At 35.9% G+C, this 27603-nt stretch overlaps 1 protein-coding gene across 1 annotated transcript in view; it reads left to right on the top strand.

The window, feature by feature from the left end:
• SRPK1 (SRSF protein kinase 1) overlaps positions 1 to 27603 on the top strand; it is an 81410-nt gene that overhangs the window by 29718 nt on the left and 24089 nt on the right. Inside the window, 10 exon segments of the mRNA XM_054569274.1 lie at positions 11412 to 11530; positions 12661 to 12769; positions 13993 to 14080; positions 15208 to 15295; positions 21891 to 21997; positions 22870 to 23035; positions 25435 to 25460; positions 25880 to 26093; positions 26458 to 26877; positions 27240 to 27340. Coding sequence (XP_054425249.1) covers positions 11412 to 11530; positions 12661 to 12769; positions 13993 to 14080; positions 15208 to 15295; positions 21891 to 21997; positions 22870 to 23035; positions 25435 to 25460; positions 25880 to 26093; positions 26458 to 26877; positions 27240 to 27340 — 1438 coding nt within the window.

Genomic DNA, 27603 nt, shown 5'->3' with positions numbered 1-27603 from the left:
AACCATTCCATTAATAGTTGCTTCCCAGAAGCATAGTTACTGAATCAAAAGATATAAATATTTTAAACTTCCAACTGCCAAATTACCTCTCAAAAAGGCTTCACCAATTTTAAAGCCATCCACAGCATAAAAGAATGCCCACCCACTCCCTCCAGATCTTTGTCAACATGTGAAATTAATCCTTTTTAATTTCTGCTAAGTCACTGAGCATTCAAAAGAATCTTGTTTTAATGTTTTCCTGTTTCTGTTGATTTTGAGATCTTTTCATATGTTTACAGACCACTTGAATCATTTCTTGAATTGTCATGTTAGTTTAAGGTGAACTGCTATGTAAGTTTCCTATTGCTACTATAAGAGATTACTACAAATTCAGTATCTTAAAAGGACACAAAGTTATGTGTCTTCTAGAGACTCCAGGGGAGAATCTGTTTCCTTGTATTTTCCAGCTTCTAGAGGTCACCTGCATTCCTTGGTTCATGGCCCCTCCTCACATTGTTACTACATCTCACTCTGACTTTCCTGGACTCCCTCTTAGAAGGGTCCTTACCCCAAAGAGCTAGTCCCCCCCCCCCAATTATTATAAATAGTTCGTGGTTTTCTATTGTTTTGAAATGCCATACTCATCCATTACTTAAATTTCCATATTTATTTGAGTCTGTGGCTAGATTTCATACTAACCCAGTACCGGAGCTGCAGCATTTTAATTACTGTAGCTGTTCATTCTGTCCTGCTATCTGGAGTCCCAAGTTCCCAGTCATTTCTCTCTTTTAAAAATTCTTGGCTATTTTTGCTAATTTCCATTTCCAAGGAAAGTTCTAAAAACATCCTGTTGATTTCAATTGGGATTACTTTGAATTTATAGATTACTTTCTGGAAAATTGGCATGCTTCTTTCTATTCTTCCCATCTAGGAATATTCAGTAGCTTTCCTGTTTGTTTTTGTTTGTTTGTATATAACATACCCTTCAGATGGTGTGTTTCTTACATTCTAACAGTTTTATTATGATTGCTATTATAAATTTATTACTTGTTATCCATTACATTTCTTTTATTCATTATTGCTGGTATTTAGAAACACTGTTGCTTTTTATATTTTTATGGTAATTGGTAACTCCCTTATTACCTAAACCTTGTATTGGTTATACTGGTTTTTTCAGTTATTTTTCTTAAATTTTCTAGGTAAATAGCTGTTTTGTAATGATTGCAGTTCTGGTTCTTGTTCTTGCCTTAAATTACTATCAAAAACTGCAAGTGTAATTTTGAAAAATAGCCATAAAACTGTTATTGTAATGAAGATCTGTCTTTTGTGGAAATGTTTCTGTTGGTTTGTAGTGGATTATGTTTAATTAAGTTGAGAAAGTCTCTCTCAATTTAATTAGTAAGTTCATTCCTATTTACTGAAGATTTCAGTCTTGAACTTTGTCAAATGTATTTATAGTTTTTGTATGGTCTTCTGTATGTACAAGGGGGGACACCCTCCAAAAAAACCCAGAATTTATTTATTAAAAAACTATGTATTTGTTCTTACATGGTTAATGTCAGTCACCTTCAAAGTACTCTCCATTTGATGCAATACACCTATCAAGACTTTTTTCCACTGTTCAAAATAGTTTTTGAACTCATTGATTTTAGTGCTTCTGCCATTTTTTTTGTTTCACCTCTTCCACGTTGGCAAAATGTTTTCCCTCTGAGGACTTTTTTTATCTGGAGAAACAAAAAAAAAAGTCACTGGGGTCAAGATGGGTGAATATGGAGGATGGGGTATGAGGTCATGTTGTTTTTGGTCAAAAACTGCTGAACACTAAGCGCAGTATGGGCAGGTGTGCTGGTAAATCACCTATCATGAAATGGGCAAAGGCATTGAAAGTCTTCAAAAAAAAAAATTGACTGAAACCGAAGGCAGCCTCTCACAACATGCCGGCTAGTACAGTGATATAGATGGGTTCCTAAAACACTCACTCAGCAGGCGGGGAAGCCCCTACAAGGGTCCCACCCTCCAGAAGATAATTCTGGTTTGTGGGGGAGTGCTTCTGCATATATTAAATAGTGAATAACTTTACTAGATAATTCTGAGTTTGAATTATTCCTTTATGTTTGTTTGTGACTTAAATACTCAGTAATTGTGCATGAAATTCTTTGCTGAGACTAACGAATAGCTTTCTATTTGTTTTGTATATGCATGTCCTTGTGTACATTATTCTCTGCTTTGGATATCAGTGGTATAATAATGATCTCAGATTAACTGGAAAGCTTGTTCAACTCTTAGGATGCACTGGAATAGTTCATAAAAAAAACTACTAAATTAACCCTTCTTTTAAAAGTAGTATTTAACTTTAAAACTGTCTGGACTTCATTTCCTTTGTTGGGAGTAGGTCTTCAGTTTTTTAATCTCCATGCCTTATATCTTCTGGGTTTTCAAAAAAGTTGTTTTGGTAGAGGCTTGTCTATTTCATTAATCCTTCCCAAATAATGGACTTTTGATTTGGAGTTTTAACATTTGTATTCTTCCTACTTTTATTTCTAGCTCATTATTTGTTCATTTAATAGCAGCTTTTTTTGTTTTCTAATTGGTATGTGCAAGGTTATAAATTTTTCTCTTGAGTAAAACTGAGTGTATCACGGATTTTAACACGTAATGCACTCATTTTGAAATTTAAAATCTCATTTCCTCTTTAAAACAAGACGTGCTAGGATATTTTTATTTTATTCTACAGTATGCCCAATTTGCAAATTTTTTTTTTGGATGTGTTTGGAAAGAATGGGTATAAAGATATACATACAAATACCCTGATTTAGACCAAGCTTGTTTGTTATTTAAATTATCTATATTTTTCATTTATTTGAACTGTTTATTCTTCATACAACAAACGGATAAGTAACTTACAGAAAATTTTTGTGCAGGTAACACTTTTTTTTTAAATGAATTAAAGTATGCAGTTGAATCCCCCCCATTTTTGTATTTTATGATAATGAATGATTAACCTCAGGCAGTACAAGTCACTTTTTGTGATATTTTGATGAATAAGGTCAATAAGATTCCCAACTGTGTGCCCTGGCTGGTGTGATTCAGTGGATTGAGTGCTGGCCTGAGAACTACAGGGTTGCCAGTTCAAATCCCCAGTAGGAGGTGCGTGAGAGGCAATCACACATTGATGTTTCTCTCCCTCTTCCTCCTCTCCCTTCGCTCTAAAAATAAATTAATTAAATTAAAAAAAAAAAAAAAGATTCCCAGTTGTGGGATAAGCTTCAGCAAAATCTCACACCAAAATTTCAATACAAGCCATGTATTGAATCCATGCTTGAACCTGAAAGTAATCATACCTGATAATTTTTTTAAATATATTTGATATATGCAAAAAGAATAAATGATAAAACAGTAACTCCCACCCAGCTTAAGAAATAAAATCTCATTATCATACACCAGATATCATGTGTTTCCTCCTCGATCATGTCCTTATATTATAGTTTCCCCTGTAGAATCATGAATTTGTTGTGACTTTTTTCTCAGCTTTTTTTAGATATAATTAACAGAATAATTGTAAGTTTAAAGTGTGTAACATACTAATTTTATACATTTATGTTACAATATGATTACCATTATAACCAGTAGTTAACATTTCTGTTGGGGCACATAATTAGCATTTCTTCTAGTGGTGGGGACAATTAAGATTTAGCCCCTTAGAAAGTTTAATGTTTGTAGTACAGTTTTGTTGTTTGTAATCACTGTACTGTGTATTAGATTTCCAGGAATTATTTATCTATTTGCAGTTTATATTTTAACTATATTTGCCATTTTGTATGTTTTTTAACTGGTGGAAGTAATATATGTATTCTGCAACTTGCTATTTTTACTTCATCGTACATTTGTGCAGTTCATTATGGTGCATGTTGATACGTCATTTTCGCTGTTGGGCATAATATTTCATTGTGTCAGAATACTCTAACTTATGCATTCTCCCCTTAATGGACATTTGGTTGTTCCCTGTTTTTTGATTATTACAAACAAGGTTGTACATGTTCCTTCTAAGACTAGCAGGATGATAGTAATGGCCAAAAGATGTACACAACCCAGATGTTCATCAGAACTGGTGAATGGATAAATAAAATGTAGTATATTCATGTAATGAAATATTATTCAGCCATAAAAAGGATACATCCTACAAAATGGATGAACCTCAGAAACATTGTGCTGAGTTAAAGAAATGAGTCTCAAAAGACCACATATTGTGTGATTCCATTTACATGACATGTCCAGAATAGGCATCATATAAACAGGAAGTAGATTGTTTCCAGAGTGTGGGGGAAGGGTGTAAGGATGATTAATTGCTAATGGGTTTGGACTTTTTAAGGGGGTGATGAAAATATTCTAAGTTTAGATTGGGGTGTGATCCTACAACTCTGAATATACTAAAACCACTGAATTGTACACTTTAGGTTGGTGAATTTACGACGTGAATTATATCTTACTTAAATAAGTTAAAAATAATTTCTAGGACAGTGTTTTTCAGACTCAATCCACTAGGAGGTTATAAAGCAATTTAGTGGGCCAGTAAAAGACTTTTTTTAATGAGGTTGCTCATGTAACTAATTTAAATATATAAATTTATGAAACATGTAAGTGAAAAATCATAAGCAGCATATTCTTCATGGTAATTATGAATATATAATATTTACCCACAAAAAAACTGAGTAAAATTTTGTTTGGGACTTTGGTTTTACTACTTATTTGGGTAATAATGATTGAGGTGAAGGATGGTTAGGAATGAGGGTTATACCAGAAATAGAATCTGAGTTGAAAGAATCCTTAGAAATAAGAGGAAATGCTCCAGTTTGGTTTTATCATCTCTCTGTTCACACTGTAGAGATTCTGTGTCAGGTCTAGCTTAGAAATATAAGAAGGGCAATTGTCAAGCTTTTATACCACTTTCTGCCTTCCCAGACTTTTGCTTTGGTTCTATTCTGTACCCTAGGCAAGTGTATTCTTATTTCTAATATTACTAGTATTTTGGTCAGCTTAATTATTTGATTACTTTGAAAGCACACTGTTATTTAAAGTTGATATGTTGTCCCTTTTAGTTTATATTAGATTTTGTAGATAGTACTAGGTTAAATTTTACATGCTTTGAGAGTTTTAAAGTACTGACAGTTTTTTCTTATAAACATGGATAGAAAATACTTGAGACATGAAATAGGTGTGAAGGAGACATGAAAGAGGTATGAAGAGTTTAAAAAGCACAGGCTGAAATTTTTGTAAGATTTTTTATTTATTTTTAGAGAGAAGGGAAAGGAGGGAGAAGGGGAGTGAAAGAAACATCAATGTGAGAAGCATGGATTCATTGCCTCTCAAATGCATCCCAACTCACTTCAGTGTGGGGACTGAACTCACAATCCAGGCATGTGCCCTGACTGGGAATCAAATCTGTGACCTTTTCCTTTCCCGGACAGCACCCAACCAACTGTGCCCATGCCAGTCAGGGCCAGACTGAAATTATTTTCAAACTCTCCTCTTCTTGTTCAAAGAAGAATAGATTTTTGTGTCTAATGTTTGTAAGTTGAAATTTCTGTAGCATTGATTTTTTTTCCTTTTTTTTTTTTTTTTGCTACTTTTAACACACATCAAAGTTGCAATGATTTTGAATTCTTGAATTTTTTTCATCATTCTCATTACCCGATATTAACTGTTTCTTTTTCCTCAAAAGTTACCCTTTTGGGGCGGAGGGTCTTTTTCAACAAAGGTTTTTTTATGTCGTTTAATGTTCCTTAGACATATTTAAAACAAAATGTAGCATTAATAACTAAGATTGGGGGAAATGCTGCAGGGAGAGGCAGTGCAGGGTGGAGGGGAATAAAGGGCAGGGGGAAAATGGGACAACTATAATATCATAATCAGTAAAATATATTTTTTAAAAAAAGAAAAGAAAGTGGTAATTCAGAGATGGGGGAAAAAATGTAGCACTTGTAAAACGTGCAGTTTGAGAAAGCCCCTGCAAAGCAAGGATGAGAAGGAAACTTAAAACTAAATTGTATCCTTAAGATAAAAGAGGACAAGTACATCATTGAAACAGTGTAAGAATGTGAAAAAGGAATATTTAAGAGCAAAAAAAGTTGTGGGAAATTAAAACCATAGTAGAAATTCAAAAGCCAATACAAGTTAGGAAGATCAGTCTAGAAAGTAGAACAAGAGAAAACATGAGAAAATCAATGAAGTTGGCCAGAGGGTCCAAGTCCAGTATCTGAAAGAATAGTTCCAGAGAGAGTAGACAAAATGAAGGGGATTAAGTTTTCAGTGAAATACAATAAATTTTATCAGAATTGAATGAATCTCTAGTTTGCAAGTAAACAGAAAGTACTTAGCAAGATGGAATTTTTTTTTTTAACTATTCAGGAAATTTCAGAAAATGGGGGTTAAAGAGAAAATTCTTTTTTAAAAAAAAAAAAGTACCCTGTTTTGAGGCTTGGAAATCAGAAGGCATTGATTATATTTGTCAGTAGTACCACAGAAAGCTAGATGACAACAGAGCCATTTATTTTATACCAGACTGGAAGTCAAGGATGAGGATAGAATAAAGATATGAGGCATCTTAATAAATTTACCTCCCCTGCACTCATTTTCCAGAAGTTACTGGTAAATACGGGCTGTGAAGCATTAAAAATTAATATTTAGTCCAGACAAGATGGTAACATAGGTATACGCAGTACTCGCATCCTCCTATAACGACATCAAAATTACAACTAAACTGCAAAACAACTACCATGCAGAATCACCTGAAATTTACAACTAGAGAATTAAAGAAGCCATATCAAGACTTCTTTAGAAGGGCAGAGGCGCTGAAGGAGCTGGTCCTATATCCATGTGTGATGGATAAAAATTGAGAGGGATATCTTGGCTTCAGAGGTCAGTTCTACACGAGGCCCCCAACTCCAGGATTCCTTTGCTAGGAAGAGAAGTCCCCATAATTTCTGGCTGTAAAAAACAGCAGAGATTGAGGTAGACAGAGGCTACTGTAGTCCCATGCAGTTCCCCTTAAACGTCCCATGCACGGACTTGCTTGGACTCTCCCTCTGAGCTCCTGCGCTGGGGCAATAGCTCATAAAGCATGAGAGACATACAAAGAGTCTGATATCAGGGCAAGAGCTTGGGGAACTGAAGTGCTAACAGAGGCTGCTGTTCCTTTGATGAGCCTTACCTGAACAGAGCCATCAGGTGGATGCCATATATGAGTCTCCATCAACCTGGCAAACATTATTTGCCCTTGTGATTCCCTGAGCCCCACCCCACCCGACCCCACCCCACCCAACTTTCAAGCCCACCCAAGCTGTTTCTAATGGCTTTGCCCAAATGGCATGTCTTGGCTCATGCTTCAGATTTTCCTAAAACCTTTCAAACAACCTCTCAGTATATCCTGTACCTCTTGCTTGATGGCTCCAGGCCTGACACTGGTAGCAGCCAGCCTTGATTCACAGTTTGGCCTTACCTAAGCACCTCCAAGCCTAGCAGAAGTAGCAGCCATCTTCAGATTGCTTTGTGGCTCATGCCAGGTGGCCCCAGGCAGAACACTGGTGGTGGCTGACCTTGGCACGTACCTCCTTCAAGGCTCCAGAGCCAGTGCACCCAGTGGACAGCTTCAGACCATGTTGAAGCACCACCACCAAACCACCTCCAAAAGCGACACACTCAAGGGGCAGACTCAGCCAGCACCAGAACCCCACTGAAGTACATTCTGGTATGTGGGGTGGACCCTTACACAGCTGATCCTCCATGGTTATCAGAGGTTAGTGGTCCATAGACACAGCCAGTCCTTGCAGCTGATTGGCCGGGCATTAAATTCCTCCCATTGACCTACCAGTAACAATCAAGGCTCAACTACAAGAGGAGGAGGTCCACAGCCCATATGGAGAGTGCACCTCTGTTTTTTTTTTAGAGAGTGCACCCAGCTAGGGCGATTGGGAGACTGTGCCACTGGACCCTATAGAATACCTACTACCTTAGGCCAGTCTACCAAGCCTGCAAGACGTAGCTGTTCTATCTAGTACATAGAAGCAAACACAGAGAGGCTACCAAAATGAAGAGACAAAGAATATGGCCCTAATGAAAAAAACAGAACAAAATGCCAGCGGGAGGGAAAAAAACCAAACTAAATGGAGACAAGCAATCTGCTAGATGCAGAGTTCAAAACACTGGTTATAAGGATACTCAATGAACTTAGAGGAAGAGTAGGTAAACTTAATGAGAACTTCAGCAAAGAGAAAGGAAATAAAAAAGTGGAACTAGAAAACAAAAAGGAACCAGTCATAAATACAGAATACATTGCAGGGAATCAACAGTGGAGTGGATGAAGCAGATGGTCAAATCAGAGATTGGGAAGAAAAGAAAACAGAAAACACCCAATCATATAGCACCAAACACAAGAAAGAATCCTCTAAAAATGAGGATAGTGTAAGGAGCCTTTGGGACAACTTCAGGCACACCAACATTCACATCATGGGGATGCTGGAAGGAGAAGAGAGAGAGAGAGAGAGAGAGAAGTTGAAAACCTATATGAAATAAATGACAAAAAACTCCAATAAACAAAAGCCCTGGACCAGATGGCTCCTGATGTGAATTCATTTTTCATTATATCAATTCTTAATGGTTGAGAGCAGATATGTCGATTTTTACCTAGCCATTTCCTTTCTAGTAAACATGTAGTTATTCCCCTCCCCCCACAAAAAAAAATGGCAGAAAACTTCCTGACTTACTGAAGGAAATAGACATACAAGTCCTGGAAGCTCAGAAAGGTCCCAAAATGAGGAACCCAACGATGCCCACACCAAGACACAGTAATTAAATGCCAGGGTTAAAGACAAAGAAAGAATCTTAAAAGCACCAAGAGAAAAGCAGTTAGCTACCTACAAGGGGGCCCTATAAGATTGCCAGCTGATTTTTCAACAGAAACTTTTGCAGGCCAGAAGGGATTGGCAAAAAATATTCAAAGGAATGAAATACAAGGACTTACAGCCAGGGTTACTCTACCCAGCAATGCTTATCATTTAGAATCAAAGAACAGGTAAAAAAGCTTCCCAGACAAGAAAAGCTAAAGGAGTTCATCGCCTTCAAACCAGTATTATATGAAATGTTAAAGGGTCTTCTTCATGAACAACAAAGCAGCACTAAATACACATCTGTCAACAATTGAATCTAAAAAACAAAATAAGCAAGCAGAATAGAAACATTCACAGAGAACATTTTGGCGATTGCCAGATGCCACAGGGGAGGAGATGGGTGAAAAAGATGAAGGCGTAAAGCAGTACAAATTGGTTGTTACAGAATAGTCATGGGGATATAAAGTACAGCATAGAGAATAGAGTCAATAGTATTCTTTATTTTTTAAAAAAGACGTAAATTTCTTTAAAAGGAAAATCAATAAATATTTTAAAGAAATTTTAAAGTTAATTAATAAGGATTTTTTTCTTAAGCATTCTGTTTTTCTGTTTAGACTATAGATTTTCTTTGTACCAACACATGTCAGGGTGGAGACTTGTAGTATTTTACATTGTGACTTACAATTTATAATTCACTTTTGAACCATTTAACTGAGACTAATACTTAATAATGTTCAATTTTACAACTAAAACAAAGACAATGGATGAATAAAAGAAATATATAAAATAAAGGAATCCATAAAATTCTTTACAAATATACAGGGTTCAGCACAAATAATGTCCCTAAAATCATAAGCATGTAATTCTGTACCATAACAATATCTACTTAAGCACACCATATGACATTTGAGGTGAAATGTTCAAACTAAAACTAAATTATTACACCTATATCATTACCCTACCAACCACACTTACATAGGCCTTACTTCTGCCGAACCCTGTATTTGCTTCAAAAAATGTTTCAGATCTTCAAAAAATAATTTTTAAACACAATTACCCCCATGAAATTCTACTTGGGAAATTCTAATATTCCAGCATTTTTATGTCTAGTTTTTACTGCTTTTCAAAATTTTCACAATTGTACTACTTCTTACAATCATTTTAATTCTAAAAGACAACAAGCCTGAAATCAGAGCATCTCTTTTAGAAATGTTCCCCAAAGACCTATTTTCACCAAGAAGGAACACATTAAGCCATGTAATTTTAGAGCTACATTTGGAGCTAGGAGAACAAAAAAAGTACCAAAAATTGAGGCATATTGGAATGACCACCAGAAATCTGAATCTGAATCACTAGTCATGCTTGCCAAGGTATTTCATATGATTTAATAGCCCATGTAATTGCTTTTGCTGTTATTATTGCTATTGTTCTGTTTCATTGAATCTTTTGGAAACACAGTCTGATCGAATAGGTCAATGAAAAGGTAAATAAAATATTGAAAAATGGGAACTACAACTACTGAAAGAAATGCTATGTAACCTGTTTCTTTTGCTTGAAACTCCATAAAGCAGGCAGCTAGTAAGTGTTAAAACCCAAGTATAAATCCAAGCTTTTCTGTCTCCTGAACTTCTCAGTACACAGACATTTTGATACAACTAATTGATGGTATGTGGAGAAAGGAGTCAATAGAAATTTTTAATGCATAATAAAATGAGATATCATTTTTGTCTATCACATAACCTGAGTTTTTTAAACTTTGTAATACTGGAAGCTACTATGTGGCTGGAGATGCAGCTCAGTATAATACAACCCTTTTAGAGAAGTCATGCTGCATAATCCTATAAACCGTTTGTGGCCACAGACTGGAAGGAAATCACCCAAAATGTTAATTAGTTCGGAGTGGATTTGTTATAAAACAAAAATTATTTCCATGTTTTCTACATTTAACATGTTATTTTTATAAATAGGAAGAATGTTTCTGTCCTTATCTTGTAGTGTGACTTTAGGGAAATAATTCTAAATACAGAAGCAGTGTTATCCAAAAATATTCAACAGCTTTATTTTTAGTAGTGAAAAATTAGAAACAAGTTAAATGTCCAGCTGAACAGAATGTGCCAAAGTAAGTGGTGATACTTCTAAGAGAAATATGTAAGATTTAAGAGATTGCCTAGAAATGAGGAAAAGTTTACCATGTAGAAGGAAAAGCAGGATACAGATTTTTTATATAGTATATAATTACAAATATACTTTTAAATAAAAGTACAGCAAAATGAAGAAAATATAATGGTTTTGTCAGCAATTATGTTTGGATATTATGGTTCATCTACTCTTTTCCCTTTGTACTTTTATATACAGGAAGTGGCAAAAGTAGGTTTATGGCTATTCATATGGTCAGTACACTAATTGATAAATAATAATAAAAGAATAAACTGTTTTGCCTACTCACAACTGGAGGCTTACCTTTGCCCCACCCTGTATATTTTCCAGATTTATTTAAAGTCATATTTTCTTCTGTCCATTTGGATTGAACATGTTTGTATTATTGTGTAGATCTGAAACTCAGCACCGAGGCTCTGCTCCCCACTCTGAGAGTGATCCACCAGAACAGGAAGAAGAGATTCTGGGATCTGATGATGATGAGCAAGAAGATCCCAATGATTATTGTAAAGGTAAGGCTTTCTGTAAGGAGAAATAGTAACACATGATCCATGTGTATGCAGTTTCTCATTTGAGTATTAGTTCTGCCAGTGTAAAGCCCCCCTCCGCCATCTTTAGTTAAATTATTGGGGTCCCCGTGGTTAATAGGATCATATAGATTTCAAGTGTACATTTCTATGAACCAGGATCTGTATGTATATTGTACTCTGTGCCCACCACCTGCTTTCTGCTTACTGCATTTTTTTCCCAAAGTATAGGAAACAGTATTTCCTCTTAGTTTGACCTAATTTATTTAAATCTTCATTTTCTATTAAATCTGTTTTTACCTTTTATTCTCCTTAAAAATAATAGTGCATATTTCCTTCGAAAATTTCAGAAATACATTAAAAAGAAAATAAAAGCGTTCTTCAATGCTATCATTCAGAATAACCAGTGATAAGATTTGTTATGTAGGCTTTTGCAAAATACCTTTTTATTACATGTTTCTTATAGTGATGACTGTTGAGATGAGTTAAACCGGAATTATAGATACTTAAACTGTGTCATAAGATTGATTGCCTGTTATCTTTTCTGTTTCTGTATGAGACTTCCTAGTATTATTTGGTAGGAACTTAGAATGTATCTTACCATTGAGGAGAGCCTGGTTCTTCTCATTCTCAGCAAGCAAAGATAGATGTTAAAATATCTTGATTCCTGCCACTGTCGGAAGCCTCTTCAGGCCTTCTGAGTTTTGTTGTGTTTTAGAGAAGCAAATCTGTTTTTTTAAGGTAAATAAATGGAATTCATTGCAACTATAAATAGATTTTTATGTTTAGATAAATCTGTTGAATTACTGAGGGTCAAGAATATTGTTATATATAACCTTATTTTTGTTTGAGGATGACTTATTTTTTAAGCAGCTATTGGTTGTTCTACAAAGCGTTACTTGCTCCCTCTAAATCATTAGTCTTATTCAGCAAGATTTTTTTTTTGTAATGAGCTCAATGATGCTATGTGGTGACTTAAATTTTTCTTCTGTTGATTTGATAGTATAGGAGAAATTTTTATTTTATAAAAGGTATATAGATGTTGAAAAATGTAATATGAGATAACCTTTTCATACTGCTTAAGTAACTGTTTCCCTCCTGTTGATTTCTTCCAGGAGGTTATCATCTTGTGAAAATCGGAGATCTATTCAATGGGAGATATCATGTGATCCGAAAGTTGGGCTGGGGACACTTTTCAACAGTGTGGTTATCATGGGATATTCAGTAAGTTTTAGTGGTCTCGCAAAAGAATTAAGTAATGACTAAGTGTGTTTGTCTGATTTTCCAGAGCCAATCCACCTTCAGTCTAAACTAGACTGATTTCTTGATCAGAATTTTGTTGTTGATAATCATTGTGTTCCTGGGCAAATGCCTTTTCTCTGATGAAGAAGACCTTAGAGACAAGACATTAATTAATTAGTATCCGTAAGACACTTAGAACTCCCACATTCATAGCATTACAACTATTCAAGTGAAAGTACAGTATATAAATTCATAATTTTTCTTACTGCAGTACAGTTGAATTGATTTACAGAAAACAAGGTAATAGTAATTACCTACCCTTTTTGCTCCAGAGTGACTTTTTAAGAAATCCATTGCCTATGCTTGTATATAAGGATTTCTGGTACCAAAAATTAACTGATCAGACTCACCCTGATGTGATAGAACCAATAAGATAGATGCAGCTCTATTATATGACCTATATATTTATGGTTCAATACAGGGCATTCATACTGGATGGCTATCATTGTGTTGATTGTTGTCATTTTTTAATGTGACAAGCTAAGGGAAAAGAAGTCAGTGCCCCTGACTAAATTCTTGCTGCATACAAGTTGAAAATCACTGCTCCAGACCAACCTCTGTTTTCATGTTATTTTCTTTTGGTAACAGATTTGCTCAGCCACACAGTCTAAAACTATTCTCTACATAAAAATATCACAGGTACTTAATATTGAATGTTTACCTAAAAGTGTACCACTTATTTTTGATGAGACAGTAGTTGCTATCTATGTACTTTTTTTTTATCATTTTTTTTTCATCTGAATATTTCTTCTGGCTTCTTATAGCAGGAAAGTATTATAGCTTTTAACCTTTTAGCTTTTGCCAAATAGACAGAATATTTCAGATTTGGTGGGGTTTCCCTCCTTATTTATTCCCTTTTCCTGATTTTACTTGGATTCATAGAGACATTAAGAAGGTAGATTTTTAACTTAGAGAAAATATTTGGTTACTGACATTACTCAAGAACAAATTTTCTTTCTGTAAACTAAGTCTGGCCAGTTAATTGTTAGTTACAAGTGATCCCATAGAAGTAGCCTGTGTTTGCATACAGGGAAACACGAAATCATTGTTGGTACTTTTGTTACTGTCTCCCAGTTATAGCTAAATCTTAGCTTCCTGAAGTAGGGGAGGACATTTAGTCTTAACTATCTATGTTTGCTTCTTAGGGGGAAGAAGTTTGTAGCCATGAAAGTAGTTAAAAGTGCTGAACATTATACTGAAACAGCACTGGATGAAATCCGGTTGCTGAAATCAGTGAGTATTATTAGATCATAAGCATGAAGTACAAAGCATTCGATAAATAAAGTTTTATTGAATTAAGACATATGAAGTATAAATTGTTTAACTTAGCTAAAATTTACTGTGAAGTTCCAATGTCTTGCACTGGCTTGTGCAGCTTGGTTGCTTGGCCAGTCCTGTAGCCAAAAGTTTGTGGGTTTGATTCCTGGTCCACGTGCAGACGGGAGGCAATTGATGCTTCTCTCTCACATCAATGTTTCTCTCTCTCCCTTCCTCTCTCTACAAGCAATGAAAAAATGCCCTCAGGTGAGGATTTTAAGAAAAGTTCCAGTACCTTTAAAGATGTAAAGGAAGACAACAATATTTACACATTCTGTGCATGTGCTAGGGAACTGATGGGATATATACTGTCACAGAAATTCTGCCTACATACATATTGAAAAAACTTTCAAATAAAAATGTTTATTGGGCTTGTTTTATGTGCCAAATAGCACAAAGAATGTTTTTCTTTCCTACTATGGTTAAAAGTAAAGTTGTGCTAAGACATATATATTATGTATTTTATGTTTTAAAATGTTATAAAAATAAGCATTGTAGTTATTAATACCTTTATACCTGAGAACTTAGGTACATTTATCAAGAACTTAATATTTTATATCCTTCAACTCATCATTTTATTTCTTTTGAGCCTTAGATTTTTCATTTGTAAGGTAGCAATTTAGACCAGGAGAGCTCTAAGGAAGTACTTTTCAAAGTGTCAGTCTGTGACAGAATAAGGAGCTTGTGCCCAAAAAGTAAATTAATGTACTTCTTCCTTCATTGAGAAAGTCTTTCAGTGAAAAAAGAAATCAGCTAAATAAACAGTGGGGTTTGTAATTCCTCATGGCCTGATTACCATTGGTTAATTTTGGAGTCATAGCTTGAGTAGCAAAATGGTCGATTTAGAACAATAGCCTGTTGGATGCATTTCTTTGTGAATTAAGTTCTTTTGCCTATTTGAGCTATTAAAATTTTAATATGTTTTTCTCATAGATTTGTATGAACTCCTTCTTGGAGTAATATTTTGTTATATTTGCTGCAGGTAGCCATTTTGTTTATTTCATTGCTTTCTTTTTTATTAAACACTGTATTCCCCACTCTAGGTTCGCAATTCAGACCCTAATGATCCAAATAGAGAAATGGTTGTTCAATTACTAGATGACTTTAAAATATCAGGAGTTAATGGAACACGTATCCTTTTAAGAATCTATTTGAAAATAAATCATGAATTAACTATCCAAAAAAAGGCAGCAGATTTGTATAAACAGGATTTTTCTCCTTTGTCAAGCCAAACTATAATGCTTTTTTTTATTGTAAATTTCTTTTTTTTTTTAATGCAGACTCATTTTATATATTTTTTTTAACTTTTATTGTAAATTCCTGACTATGGATGTGAATTATGTCTATCTTTGTATGTTGTGATTTTTCGGGGTATTGCTTTAGGCATTTTTCCCTTTTCAGCCCAATTAAACCAAACCAAAGTCAAAAAAAAAAAAAAGAACTTTTTCAGAAAATAGCCTTGGGTTACTAAGTAAAGATTTTGTGATTTTTATCAATTAGCACAGAAATCTTAATAAAACTAATTTTTCATGGTAAATACTGGGTGAATTTTGTTATCTATCTACCAATCTCTCTACCAGGCCCCAGCATGGAAGAGGCTGTGCATGTAGTTTAATGCTTAAAATCTAAATAGGTGTGATTGTTCACATACTGTCATAATGAAAAAACTGACTTGTTTTATGTTTTTGTTTGGATTATTAGAATTTTAGAGTTGGAAGGAAGCTCAGCTGATTTTCTTTATGAGTTAATTTCAGAGCAACATGCAGTGAACTTATTGAAAGGTTGTTGCAACAGCTATGCTAATAAAGGCCTACCAGATTTTTCAGACTAAAAGAGTCTCGGATTGGAGAGTTTAACTGCCTATTCATAAACTGTTTAAAATTGTAAAGGAAAGATATTTTATATATCATTATATTTTCTCACGTGTTTGGCTTCTCTTAACATTCTCAATTTCAGGTGATGCTCTTTTTTTTTTAAGGAGGTCAGCTATGTATGGCTCTATAGCATCAAGTGGACTAATAGTAAGAGATTTGAACAGAGAAGCAAGAGGAGAAGATGAGAAGGCAGAACAGTTGATAATGTAAAGAGAATTTATCATTTTCAAAGTAGTAATGAGTTATTTCCCTGAAGTGAAAATCACATCCCTATTCTCTAAGGAAAACTTGCAAGAATCAGGCCATTTTAAAACAGTATCATCTGTCTGTGGTGGTCACTTTTTAGTCGGGGGGGGGGGCCGGTGTGGGTGGGTGGGTGGGTGTGTGTGTGTGTGTGTGTGTGTGTGTGTGTGTTCAAATAATTAAGAAGACTGACCAAGAAATAAAAACATACACAGGATCTCATGGTCATTGATTCTGTTTTTCTTTTCTTTGATCTTGTACCACATTTCTCAAATTTGGGAAGGCTACAAATAAAATGGTAAAAGTATTTTAAAAAGTCTCCTTTGTAATGCTGAGTGACTTTATTTGACCCAAAGCAAGAAGTTTTTTTTTTTAAATTACTGAAGTATCTAGTAGATTTGAGTTTCAAGCTCCTCTTGAATGGGACCTCTGTGCTTCCTGGACTTGTGTGACGTTTTCTCTCCTCCAGTGAGGGAAGTTCTCCATCATTACTTTTTCAAACAGGTTCTCTATCCCTTGCTCCTCTTCTTCTCCTTCTGGTATCCCTATTATACAGATATGATGACATTTCAGGCTGTCCTGTATTTCCCTAAACGCCTCTTTATGCTCTTCGAGTCTTTTTTCACTTTGTTGTTCTTTCTGGGAGCTTCTTTCTACCTTCTCCTCCAGCTGGCTGATTTGACCCTGTGCTTCCTTGAGCCTGCTCTTGATTCCTTCTACTGTGTTCTTTAATTCAGAAATTGTATTCTTCATTTCCTCTTGTCTCTTATTGATAGTTCCTGTGTCCTTTTTCATGCTGATATAGTCTACAGTAAGTACCTCATAGTTTCCTTGTCGTTTTTTGTAATTCTCTCTGAGCTCACTGAGCTTCCTAAGAACCATTGTTTGGAACTCAATATCTGATAGTGTATTTGCCTCTATTTCATTTAGTTCTCTTTGTGGGGACTCCTCCTTTCCCTTCGATGGTGGGGGGGGTGGTTTGTCTTCCCTTTATTTGTGAGGTTCTTTTTTTGCTTCTGCTTCTTAAGTTGATCTGTCTTAATTTCCTGGCTTTGTGGTGTGAACCTCTGTGGTAGGAGACTGCTGTTTTTTCTTTCTGGATCTGCCTCTGATGATGTCAAATGTTGATCCCATCTGACCTTAAGCAGTCTTTTTGAGACTTCCAGGAATCTACTGTCTGTGGCTGTCTCCTTCAGCTGTTAATCTAGGCACTCTTCACTCAGCAGGCCATCTTAAACACCACAAGGCAGGGCAGAGTCCTTCCTGGGGGCGGGGTAATTGGGTCCTCTCACACTGCTGCCACTCAGGGGAGTGGTCTGCCTGAGCAAGATGGCTGCTGCCACATGGGGGATGAGTCAGTACAAGAATCCCGCGGGCTACTCTCAGTTCTCCCCCACCAAGGCCTCCTTCCCCAGGCTCTCCTCAGGAGCCTCAAGCCCACTGTGCCCCTGCCTTTGCCAGGGACCAGGGTAAGTGGCTGCAAATAAAAATTTATGCGTTAGCCCTTTAAAAGGCTCTTTGCACCTCTAGTTGCCTGTCTCTGGCAGAGAGCAACCCTACCGCTCCCCACAGGTGGCTGTTATCTGTGTATGTTTTGCTGTAGGCTGGAGATCCCTACTTATGGTTTAGATTCCGCTTTTCTCAGGGGGATCCAACTGGCCATTTCCATATCCTGGTGCTGCCTCAGTGGGTAATGAGCCCGTCTTGAGTCTCTACCACACTCCTTACCAGTTAGGTTGTGCTAAAGCTGATTCTTCTGTCTGCCCGAGGTTATATATTCTTACCTCGTTATTGTTCAATTGTTTGTTTTAGTTGCTTTCTCCACAATTTAGTTGTAATTCCAGATTGGTCCTGGGAGGAGGTCAGTGTGACTTCCATTCACTACTCTGCCATCTTGATTTTCCTCATTTTTTTCTTTTAGTTTTTTTTTATTCTTAGGTGAGTCAGGATCCACATAAGGTCTTTGACAGTTTCTTTATTATCTGGCCTTATCAGCATGTTTCAGGCTCATCATGTACATTTCCTTTCCAAACCTAGAATCATCCAATTTTCTAAGCAGCACTAATTCCATTTATCAGGAAATGGTGAACAGAATCTAAGCATAAGGAGTACACTTTGCTACTGGTTCGATCACTGCCACTACTTTTATGATTTATTGGTCTATTGTAAAAAACAATACCTTCATTTCTTTTCCCTCCTCCTTTTTGTAGAGTCAGTTAAAATTGACCCTTGCAGCTTACTCCTCTGGGTTATGTGGGTTGGTTGGTTGGTTGGTTGGTTTTATTTTTTTGTTTTTCACTTTCTATGCCTTCAAGTTCTCTAATCTTATTCTACAGTGCCTTAATGTGCCATTTAGCCCATCCAGTATTTTTTTTCATCTCTAATGTTGTGCTTTTTATCTCAGAAGTTCAATTTAGATCTCTTTTATACCTTCTGTGTCTCTACTTTTCAATAGAATACAGAAATGCTGGCTAGGTAGCTCTGTTGATTAGAGCATAGTCCCGATACTTCAGGGTTACATGTTTGATCTCCAGTCAGGGCACAGACAAGAATCAACCAATGAATGCATAAACAAGTGGAACAACAAATCAATGTATGTCTCTCTCTTAAAATCAATAAATTTTTTTTAAAGTTATATAACATAGCTATAAACTTAATATTCTTGTCTGCTAATCTAATTTTTGTGACAGTCCTGGGTCATTGTCAAATGTTGATTCTAATTTTCAGGTAACATTTTCTTGCATTTTTGCTGCCTGATCTCAATCTTTGAGACATTGTGATTTATTACCTTCCTGGCTATTTTACCTACCTGGATATTTTTTATTCCTATAAATCTTCTTGAGCTTTGTTCTGGGAAGCAGTTATGTTATTTGAGAACAGTTTGATCCTTTTCAATTTTACTTTTATGATTTGTTAGATGGATCCAGAGCAGTATTCATTTTAGGTCTAATCACTACCCAGTGCTCTATGACTACAAATTTTTATAGTCTTTTTATTAAATTGCAATATAATTGACATATAATACTGTTTTAGGTGTACAACAGTAATAATATGCAGTACAGTATCATGTTAAAACTGGAAGTTTGTACCTTTTGACTACCTTCACCCATTTCCTCTACCCCTACCTCTGGCAACCACCAATCTGTCCTGCTTACCTATAACCAGGGGCGGGGTGGGGGGGGTGTTTTGTTTTGTGTGGATTGTATGTATGAGTGATATTTAGTGTTTGTCTTTCTCTGTCTGACTTACTTCACTTAGCATAATGCCCTCAAGGCTTACACTTGTCACAAATGGCAGGATTTCCTTTTTATGGCTGAATAATGTTCCATTGTGTGTCTATACCACCTCTTCTTTAGCCATTCATCCTGTTCATTCCTTAATGAACACTTAGATTGTTTCTCTGTCTTGTCTGTTGTGAATAATGCTGTAGTGACATGGGCATCCAGGTATCTTTTTAACATATGTTTTCATTTCCTTCAGATAAATACCCAGAAGTAGAATTGCTCAATCATAATGGTAATTTTTTTTTTTAATTTGTTTGAGGAAATGCCATATGGTTTTCCACAGTGGCTGCACCAATTTACATTTCCACCAATAGTGCACAAGAGTTCCCTTTGATCCACATCCTCACCAACTCTTATAATCTCTTGTGGTTTTGATAATAGCCATTCTAACAGGTGTGAGGTGATAAGTCATTGTGGTTTAGATTTGCATTTTGCTGATGATTAATGATATTGAGCACCTTTCTGTGTACCTGTTGGCCATCTGTATGTCTTTGGAAAAATGTCTATTCAGACCCTCTGCTCATTTTTTACCAGATTGTGGTTTTTTTCTGTTGAGTTCTATAACTTCTTTGTATGTTTTGCACATTGGCCTCTGATCAGATATTTTCTCCTATTCTGTAGGTTGCCTTTTCGCTTGGTTGATGGTTTTCTTTGCTGTGAAGATCTTTAGTTTGGTGTAGTCCCACTTGTTTATTTTTCCTTTTTTGCCTTTGCTTTTCATGTCATGTCCAGAAAAATCATTGCCAGACCTTTGTCAAGGGGCTATCGTCTATGTTTTCTCCTAGGAGTTTTATGGTTTCAGTTCTTACGGTTAAGTCTTCAATTTATTTTGAGTTAATTTGGGGATATGATGTGAGATACTGTTCCAGTAGTCCTTTGCATGTGGCTGTCTGGTTTTTCCAGCACAATGTATTGAAGACAGTGTCCTTTCCACATTGTATAATCATGGCTCTTCTGCTGTAAATTAATTGACCATGTATGTGTAGGTTGATGACCATTTTTCTAGTCTTTTTGATGAGAGCACACACTGTTGGTACCCTATGGGAATACTGGACACAATTTCTCCTAATCCTTCCAGGTGATTTCTGTCTGCATCTGGTAGTTTTCTCATATACCTATTCTGATTAATACACTGCTAAATATGTGAGGGGGTCCATCTCTAGTTCTCCAGGCTTCTCTTTTTCTGCAGCTCTCTCATCTCTTGTACTGATACCTTGCTCTATGAACTATAGCTGCCTTAGTCTCTCAACTCCGTATGTTTAACTCAAGGGGTGTGCCTGGAAAGTCTCAGACAGTAAGATGTGACAGTCGTAGGCTTCAGCTCGTTTTTTACCTTCTCTCAGGGATCACTGATTTCATTGCCTGATGATGAGGATCTTAAAATCTGTTGTTTATGTATTCTGTCTGCTTTTGTTGTTGTTTCAAGCAAAAGGGTAAATCCAGTTTTTGTTGCCCCATCTTAGGGAAAGCAGAAGTCCCTAGCTGTATATTTTAGTTCCAACCAGTTTTCCAAAATGGTAGTAACATTTTACACTTCTACTAACACAGTATGAGAGTTTTAATTGCTCCACACTCTCGCCTACATTTGGTCGTGTTAGTCTTTTTATTGTAGTCGTTCTAGTGAGTTTGAAAAGATCTTACTGGAATTTCAATTTGTGTTTTCCCTGATGGAGTCATGTCCCTTTAATCTTTAATTTAGAACAGTTTTCTTCTCGGGGCATTAACTTTGTAGGAATCTAGGTCAGGTTTTTTGTCTCTTAATTTGTATTTGCCTTAATTGTTTCCTCCATAGTTAAACTCAGGTTAATCATTTTTGTACAGTATACTACATGAAGATGTTTTTGTTCTTCTCAGAGGGCACATGATGTGAATTTGTGCTTATCATTCGTGAGTTTGATCAGTAGGTCTTACAGCCTAACTTAACGTATGTGTGTCAGTGCTCACACATAAGGGCACATGGTAGCACTGGAATCAGACTAGTTATGTGAACTACAGAGCATAAAGCAAGTCAGTTTTCTATGTTGTTTAAAATGTTGACATTTTCATTTTGAGGGTTAAGCTTTGGTACATTATCTTCTACAGTTAAAGCAGAATTTCTTTTTCCTTCCATAGTTTTATTGATAAACCAGCCTACAAAATTTTCCATTTCTTTGGCTGTCTTCAGTGACTGAAGTCTTAACCTTTGGAATTTCAGAATACTGACAGCTAGATTTTATTTTTTTCAGTCAAACTCTTAATTTTTTATACTGAAAGGATAATACAATAACAATTTCATTGGTGTGGGACACATTTTGCTTCCCTTTTTCCTCCTTAACAAACGTCTAGATATCTGCATGGTGTTTGAAGTTTTGGGGCATCATCTGCTGAAGTGGATCATCAAGTCCAATTATCAAGGACTTCCACTGCCTTGTGTCAAAAAAATCATTCAGCAAGTATGTACCTTAGTATTTTGTATGTGGGGATTGTTTTATATTCTTCAAGTGTCAAGAGTTTCCTATTTCCAATAGAAGTTTTATTTGAAACACTAGGGTGTTTTTTTTTTAATTGCTAAAATTGTTTCATTCAGCCCCTAGGGTTAACCGTATTTAAATATTTTATTATAACCATTTCCCTCCCATTAATCTATAATAATTATTAGAGGGGAAGCTCTGTACAGTTCCTGGTTTGGGGGGATTTGGAGCTCTTATTCAGAAGTTCTGCTTGCAAATATTAATTCTGCATTAATAAAGCATTGCTTTGTCAAATGTGATAATCTTTTTATATAACATTATTCATGGGCATTTTCTAATATTATAAATACCTTTCAGTGTTCAGTAAACGCGTTTACCATCAGGAAATAATTAATACTTCAAAGGGCAAATAATTTAGATAATGTATTTTGGTAGAAAGAGCTCCAGTCTAGGAAGCAAGAGACCTCAGTTCTTTATCAACAAGGAAATTGAAATGAAAAGCTATCTAAATCTCTTTCATCACCTACATTTCAGTACTTAATGGGCAGGTTGACTGTTTATTCTCAGTCTTTGTAATGTACTTATTTAAAGATATCTCCAAATAGAATTAATTAGCTTTGTAAAACTTGGAAGAACTTTTTTATTATAAGTAAACTCTTGCCTTTATTCATAGTTCAGATAATCTTTCTGAAGAAGTTTCTTTGTGCTTTAAAAAAAAAATGCTTTATTCTCTGTGGAAAACTCCCACATCATTTTTATATTTTTATTTTTTAAAATGTTACATTGTGATTTCTTCCTTCTCTAGAAAGATTTGTATTTTGTGTTTACAATTGTCCTGCTGTGTTCCCGTTCAGGTGTTACAGGGTCTGGATTACTTACACAGCAAGTGCCGGATCATCCACACTGACATTAAACCAGAAAACATCTTGTTGTCAGTGAATGAGCAGTACATCCGGAGGCTGGCTGCCGAAGCAACGGAATGGCAGCGGTCTGGAGCTCCTCCACCTTCGGGGTCAGCAGGTAATAGCTTTGGGGCTTTCCTCTCATTAGAAGTTAAGTTTCCATTTTTATTCTTATTATCTGGCAGTTAAGTACCACTCATTCATTTAACAATAAGATACAGCAAGAGCTTATGTGTAAGAAATAGTCCCAGCCCTCCAAATACTTTTTTCATTCTCAGTATTTCTTCCATATTAGGAGAAGACTGTGCCTTTTAGGCACATGTATTTTGTACAATTGACCCTTGAACAACCAGGGAGTTAAGCACTCAGACCTCCCCCCACCATACCTTCACAGATTTTCTGTGTTAAATCATAGCCAGAAGCTTTTCTAAAAGAAAAGCTTTATTGAGCCACATGCTAGCCAGAAAAAGGACTACGCCCTAGGGCATGTGTTGAAACCACCAGCAGCAAGTCTAAATGAAGGAGACAACATATCCACCGTCCTGGGATTGTCAGGGCTCTCTTATGCAAACAGTTTAGGGGAGGAAAGATGTAAATTGCTTTGAGAGAATTTAGCTCTAGGCCCTGGCTCAGTGGAAGCATCATCCTAGGAACTAAAAGGTCACAGGTTCGATTCCTAGTCAGGGAACATGCCTAGGTTGCAGGTTCAGTCCCTGGTCAGAGCACATGGGAAAGGCAGTCAGTAGATGTTCCTCTCTCACATCGATGTTTCTCTCCCTCTCTTTCTCCTCCCTTCTCCTCTCTCTAAAATCAATAAGCATGTCCTCCAGTGAAAATTTTTAAAAGAAAGAATTTAACTGTAAAGGTTTAGTTTTGGGATAGGTACATAGTCCAGAAGGAAGAAGTGTTTGCTGTCTAAGATCCGTTGTGTGCAACAGTCTGGAAAAAGCATACTTAATAAGCACGATGCGGTGGTGCCTGGTGGTCAGCTATTAGGCTATTCTCTCAGAATTAGCCACCTGGAGGTTAATTGCAAGTCTCAGCCATACATTCAAGAGTGTTATCAGTCTTTCTTGGTTTGGGCTCGCAGTGGCAGATTAACCTTCCAACTCTTCCTTTATCCCTCCTGCCTGCTGTAATTTAATCTAGGACATCTCAATATTTTTCTTGCAGTTTACCACTTAGACTCCCCCAAAACTTAACTGCTAATAGCCTACTGTTGACCAGAAGCCTTACCAATAGCATACAATAGATTAACACATATTTTGTATTTTATGTGTTACATACTATATTCTTACAGTAAAGTAAGCTAAAGAAAATATTTAAAAAGTCATTAGTAAAATACATTTATAGTATTTATTTAAAAAAATCCTCAAGTAGACCCATACAGTTCAAACCTGTGTCAACTGTATATATATAAGCTAATTCATATTGTTTCAAAATGTTTTCTCTTGTTATTTGATGGCCATTTTTGATGTGTGTACCTCTTAACGTGATCATACATGCTCATTTATGGATCAGGAGCAAGATAATACTTCTATCAAGAGCTTGAGTTTAAGCACTGACATGAACAGCCCTGGTTTGAATCTTGGCTTCGTCATTGGCTGGGTCACTTCACCTCATTTTTTTTCCCATGCAGGAGTTATTGGGATTAAATTTTATGTTAAAGCAGTTGGCAGTGTGCCACATAGTATTTTGTGCTAGATAAATATTGACTACTATGATTGTGGTAATTTTTTTCCATTTGAGGTACAGGTTTCAATTTTAGTAGTTTATATTATGGAGATTTCTTGATCTCAAGTTGAAGTATCAATTATCATAGGCTTCCTTTAAAAAGGAAAACTCAAAAAGGAGGAAATGGGAAGATTTTGAGCATTGAGTTTTAGTTTTGGGGTGTTTGTTTTTTTTTCCCAAACTGAAAAGATTCTAGAAATTTTACACAGTGGTAGTACATACAGTTAACAGTACTGAACTATATACACTTAAGAATGGTTAAGAGGGAAACTTTGTGTGTTTTTATCACAATTTAAAAACTATTTAAAGAGAGACTGCAGATTCTGCCTCTCACTTAAGCTAAACTAATATCCGTGATATGCTATGTAACAAATTACTACAGCTCTTGATGCCAGTCTTTGTTTAAAACTGACAAGGAATAAGTGGAAGAATTAGAGATGAGAGTCCTGGATAGGGATGAGGGGTTGTTGCCTATCATATTCTATTTTTAGCATTATGAAGGAATGGGATTTTAGCAGCATGAATAGTGGAAACCAGAAATGGAGGCTTGGCTCTGCATATATTTATGCTATCTGAAGAATTTTAATTTATTTAAACTTACTTTGTCAACTTTTGTATGCATTATTCGTTCTTTTAAGAAAGCAATGCTGTGTCTACCAAAGTTGCTTAAGTAGTTGTTGCTACAGTATAAACCAAAAGTTTTGGTATGGTATCTATAACGAGCATTAGTTTATACTGCCTGCTGAATGCCAGGATTCTTACTTAGTTTCCTTTTCTTTTCAGTCAGTACTGCGCCCCAGCCTAAACCAGTAAGTATATGGTGTTTCCATATTTAATTCTGATCTATGGGCAATGGGCAGGGGTTCTCCAGTTTGTTTAGAATTTGAAAACCAAAGAAAAAATATTCCTGCGCTTCTATAATTTTCTTCAATAAATTCTCATGCATCTTCCACAAGTTGGTATTGGTGAGGCGTCCATAAATTTGAGTGTGTCTTAGAGTATACCAGCCCCACAGACTGCTCAGAGGAACTCTTTTGTTGTTGATTTCATTTTTATTTATTTTGATGATAAGAGTTTACACATTTTTTTTAAGTTAATGAAAAACTTAAGTGCTGTGTTAGGGAAAGAGCGACATTTGATTAGGAAGTAATTAAGTTAACAGTTATCTCCAACTAGGGGTAATGGATTAGCCACCTGAAGGCTTTATCTGTTTGTAATCTCCGCCCAGGCTGACAAAATGTCAAAGAATAAGAAGAAGAAATTGAAGAAGAAGCAGAAGCGCCAGGCAGAATTACTAGAGAAGCGAATGCAGGAAATTGAGGAAATGGAGAAAGAGTCGGGCCCTGGGCAAAAAAGACCAAACAAGCAAGAAGAATCAGAGAGTCCTGTTGAAAGACCCTTGAAAGAGAACCCACCTAATAAAATGACCCAAGAAAAACTTGGTATAAATAGAGCATCACAAAAATTACTTTATAGCAAACTTTAACATTATCATTGTTATATGTAGTGGTTTCATGCATACAGCACATCTCTGGGGGTGTCCTTATATAGAACTTGTCATAAATGTTAGGCAGGTGGTATTCAAATGTAATTTCTAATTTTTCTCAGGAAATGCAACATAGACTTCATTTAGCAATTGGGTAAGGATAAGAGGATCTTTGTCCTTCCATAAATAGGTTTCAGATGTTCAGTCATGTTTTTATGTAACCGTAAGTTCTAGAAAATGTTTTAATCTCATGGAGAAATTTTTCTCTTCTTTCACTCCTACGCATACACATACATCCTTTTTGTCTGTTTGTTCCTTAGAAGAGTCAAGTACCGTTGACCAGGATCAAACACTTACGGAACGTGGTGTAGAGGGTGGTGCAGCAGAAATTAATTGCAATGGAGTAATTGAAATCGTTAATTATACTGAGAACAGTAATAAAGAAACATTGAGGCTTAAAGAGGATCTACATAATGCTAATGACTGTGATGTCCAAAATTTGAAGCAGGAAACTAGTTTCCTAACCTCCCAAAATGGAGACGACAGCACATCTCAAGAAACAGACTCTTGTACACCCGTAACATCTGAGGTGTCAGATACCATGGTGTGCCAGTCTTCATCAAAAGTAGACCAGTCATTCAGTGAACGGGACATGAGTCAACTTCAGGAAAGCATTCGGGCAGAGATACCCTGTGAAGACGAACAAGACCAAGAACATAATGGACCACTGGACAACAAAGGTACCTATGCAGACATACTTCCACAGTATTCCTTCCCTGCATTAACATATTTATGAATTTCTAGACTAAAAGTACCATGGTGTTTGTAAATTGCTTTGTAGCGGGTGTCCAAGTTACCTTCGATGTGTAAATCTGTCCATAACTTTGAATTGTCTTGGTCATATAAATAAGTGCACCGTACTACATTTATTGGTATGAAGGTTTTAATTCTGGAAACTCAAGGTGTTGCTAAGGTTTTACCTTAGAAAGGTTATTGTTGGTTCCCAGTTGGGATCCTGTGTGTATTACCTCAGAGTTTTATTAACCTTTGGGTAGTTTTGTGTTCATTGAACAGTCTTGCTGATGATGCCTGTTGTCTATAGGAAAATCCACTGCTGGAAATTTTCTTGTTAATCCCCTTGATCCAAAAAATGCAGAGAAGCTCCAAGTGAAGATTGCTGATCTTGGAAATGCGTGTTGGGTGGTAAGTAAACCTTGTCTCAGAGCTTTGTTTTGAAGTGACTAATAATGAATGAGAATTTGGGCTTAGTTGTGCCGACAAAAGAAAGCCTTTTCAGTTCTATGTGCAGATTTCCAGCTAATATTTTAATGAACATTCTTTTCACTTCTTTCTTTATAACCTTCCCTTATTTATAACCCTTTTTTATATTTTCCCTTTCCAATTTTTCTCTCTTCACATGACAGTATTTACCTTCATGTCACTTATAAATAATTTGGCTATATTGC

This window comes from Pteronotus mesoamericanus, unplaced genomic scaffold (assembly GCF_021234165.1).
Source record: "Pteronotus mesoamericanus isolate MK-2021 breed Mesoamerican mustached bat unplaced genomic scaffold, CSHL_Meso_final contig_20, whole genome shotgun sequence".
Classification (NCBI taxonomy): Eukaryota; Metazoa; Chordata; class Mammalia; order Chiroptera; family Mormoopidae; genus Pteronotus; species Pteronotus mesoamericanus.
The sequence above is the reverse complement of the archived record's forward strand: the minus strand, read 5'-3'. Positions and strand labels throughout refer to the sequence as shown.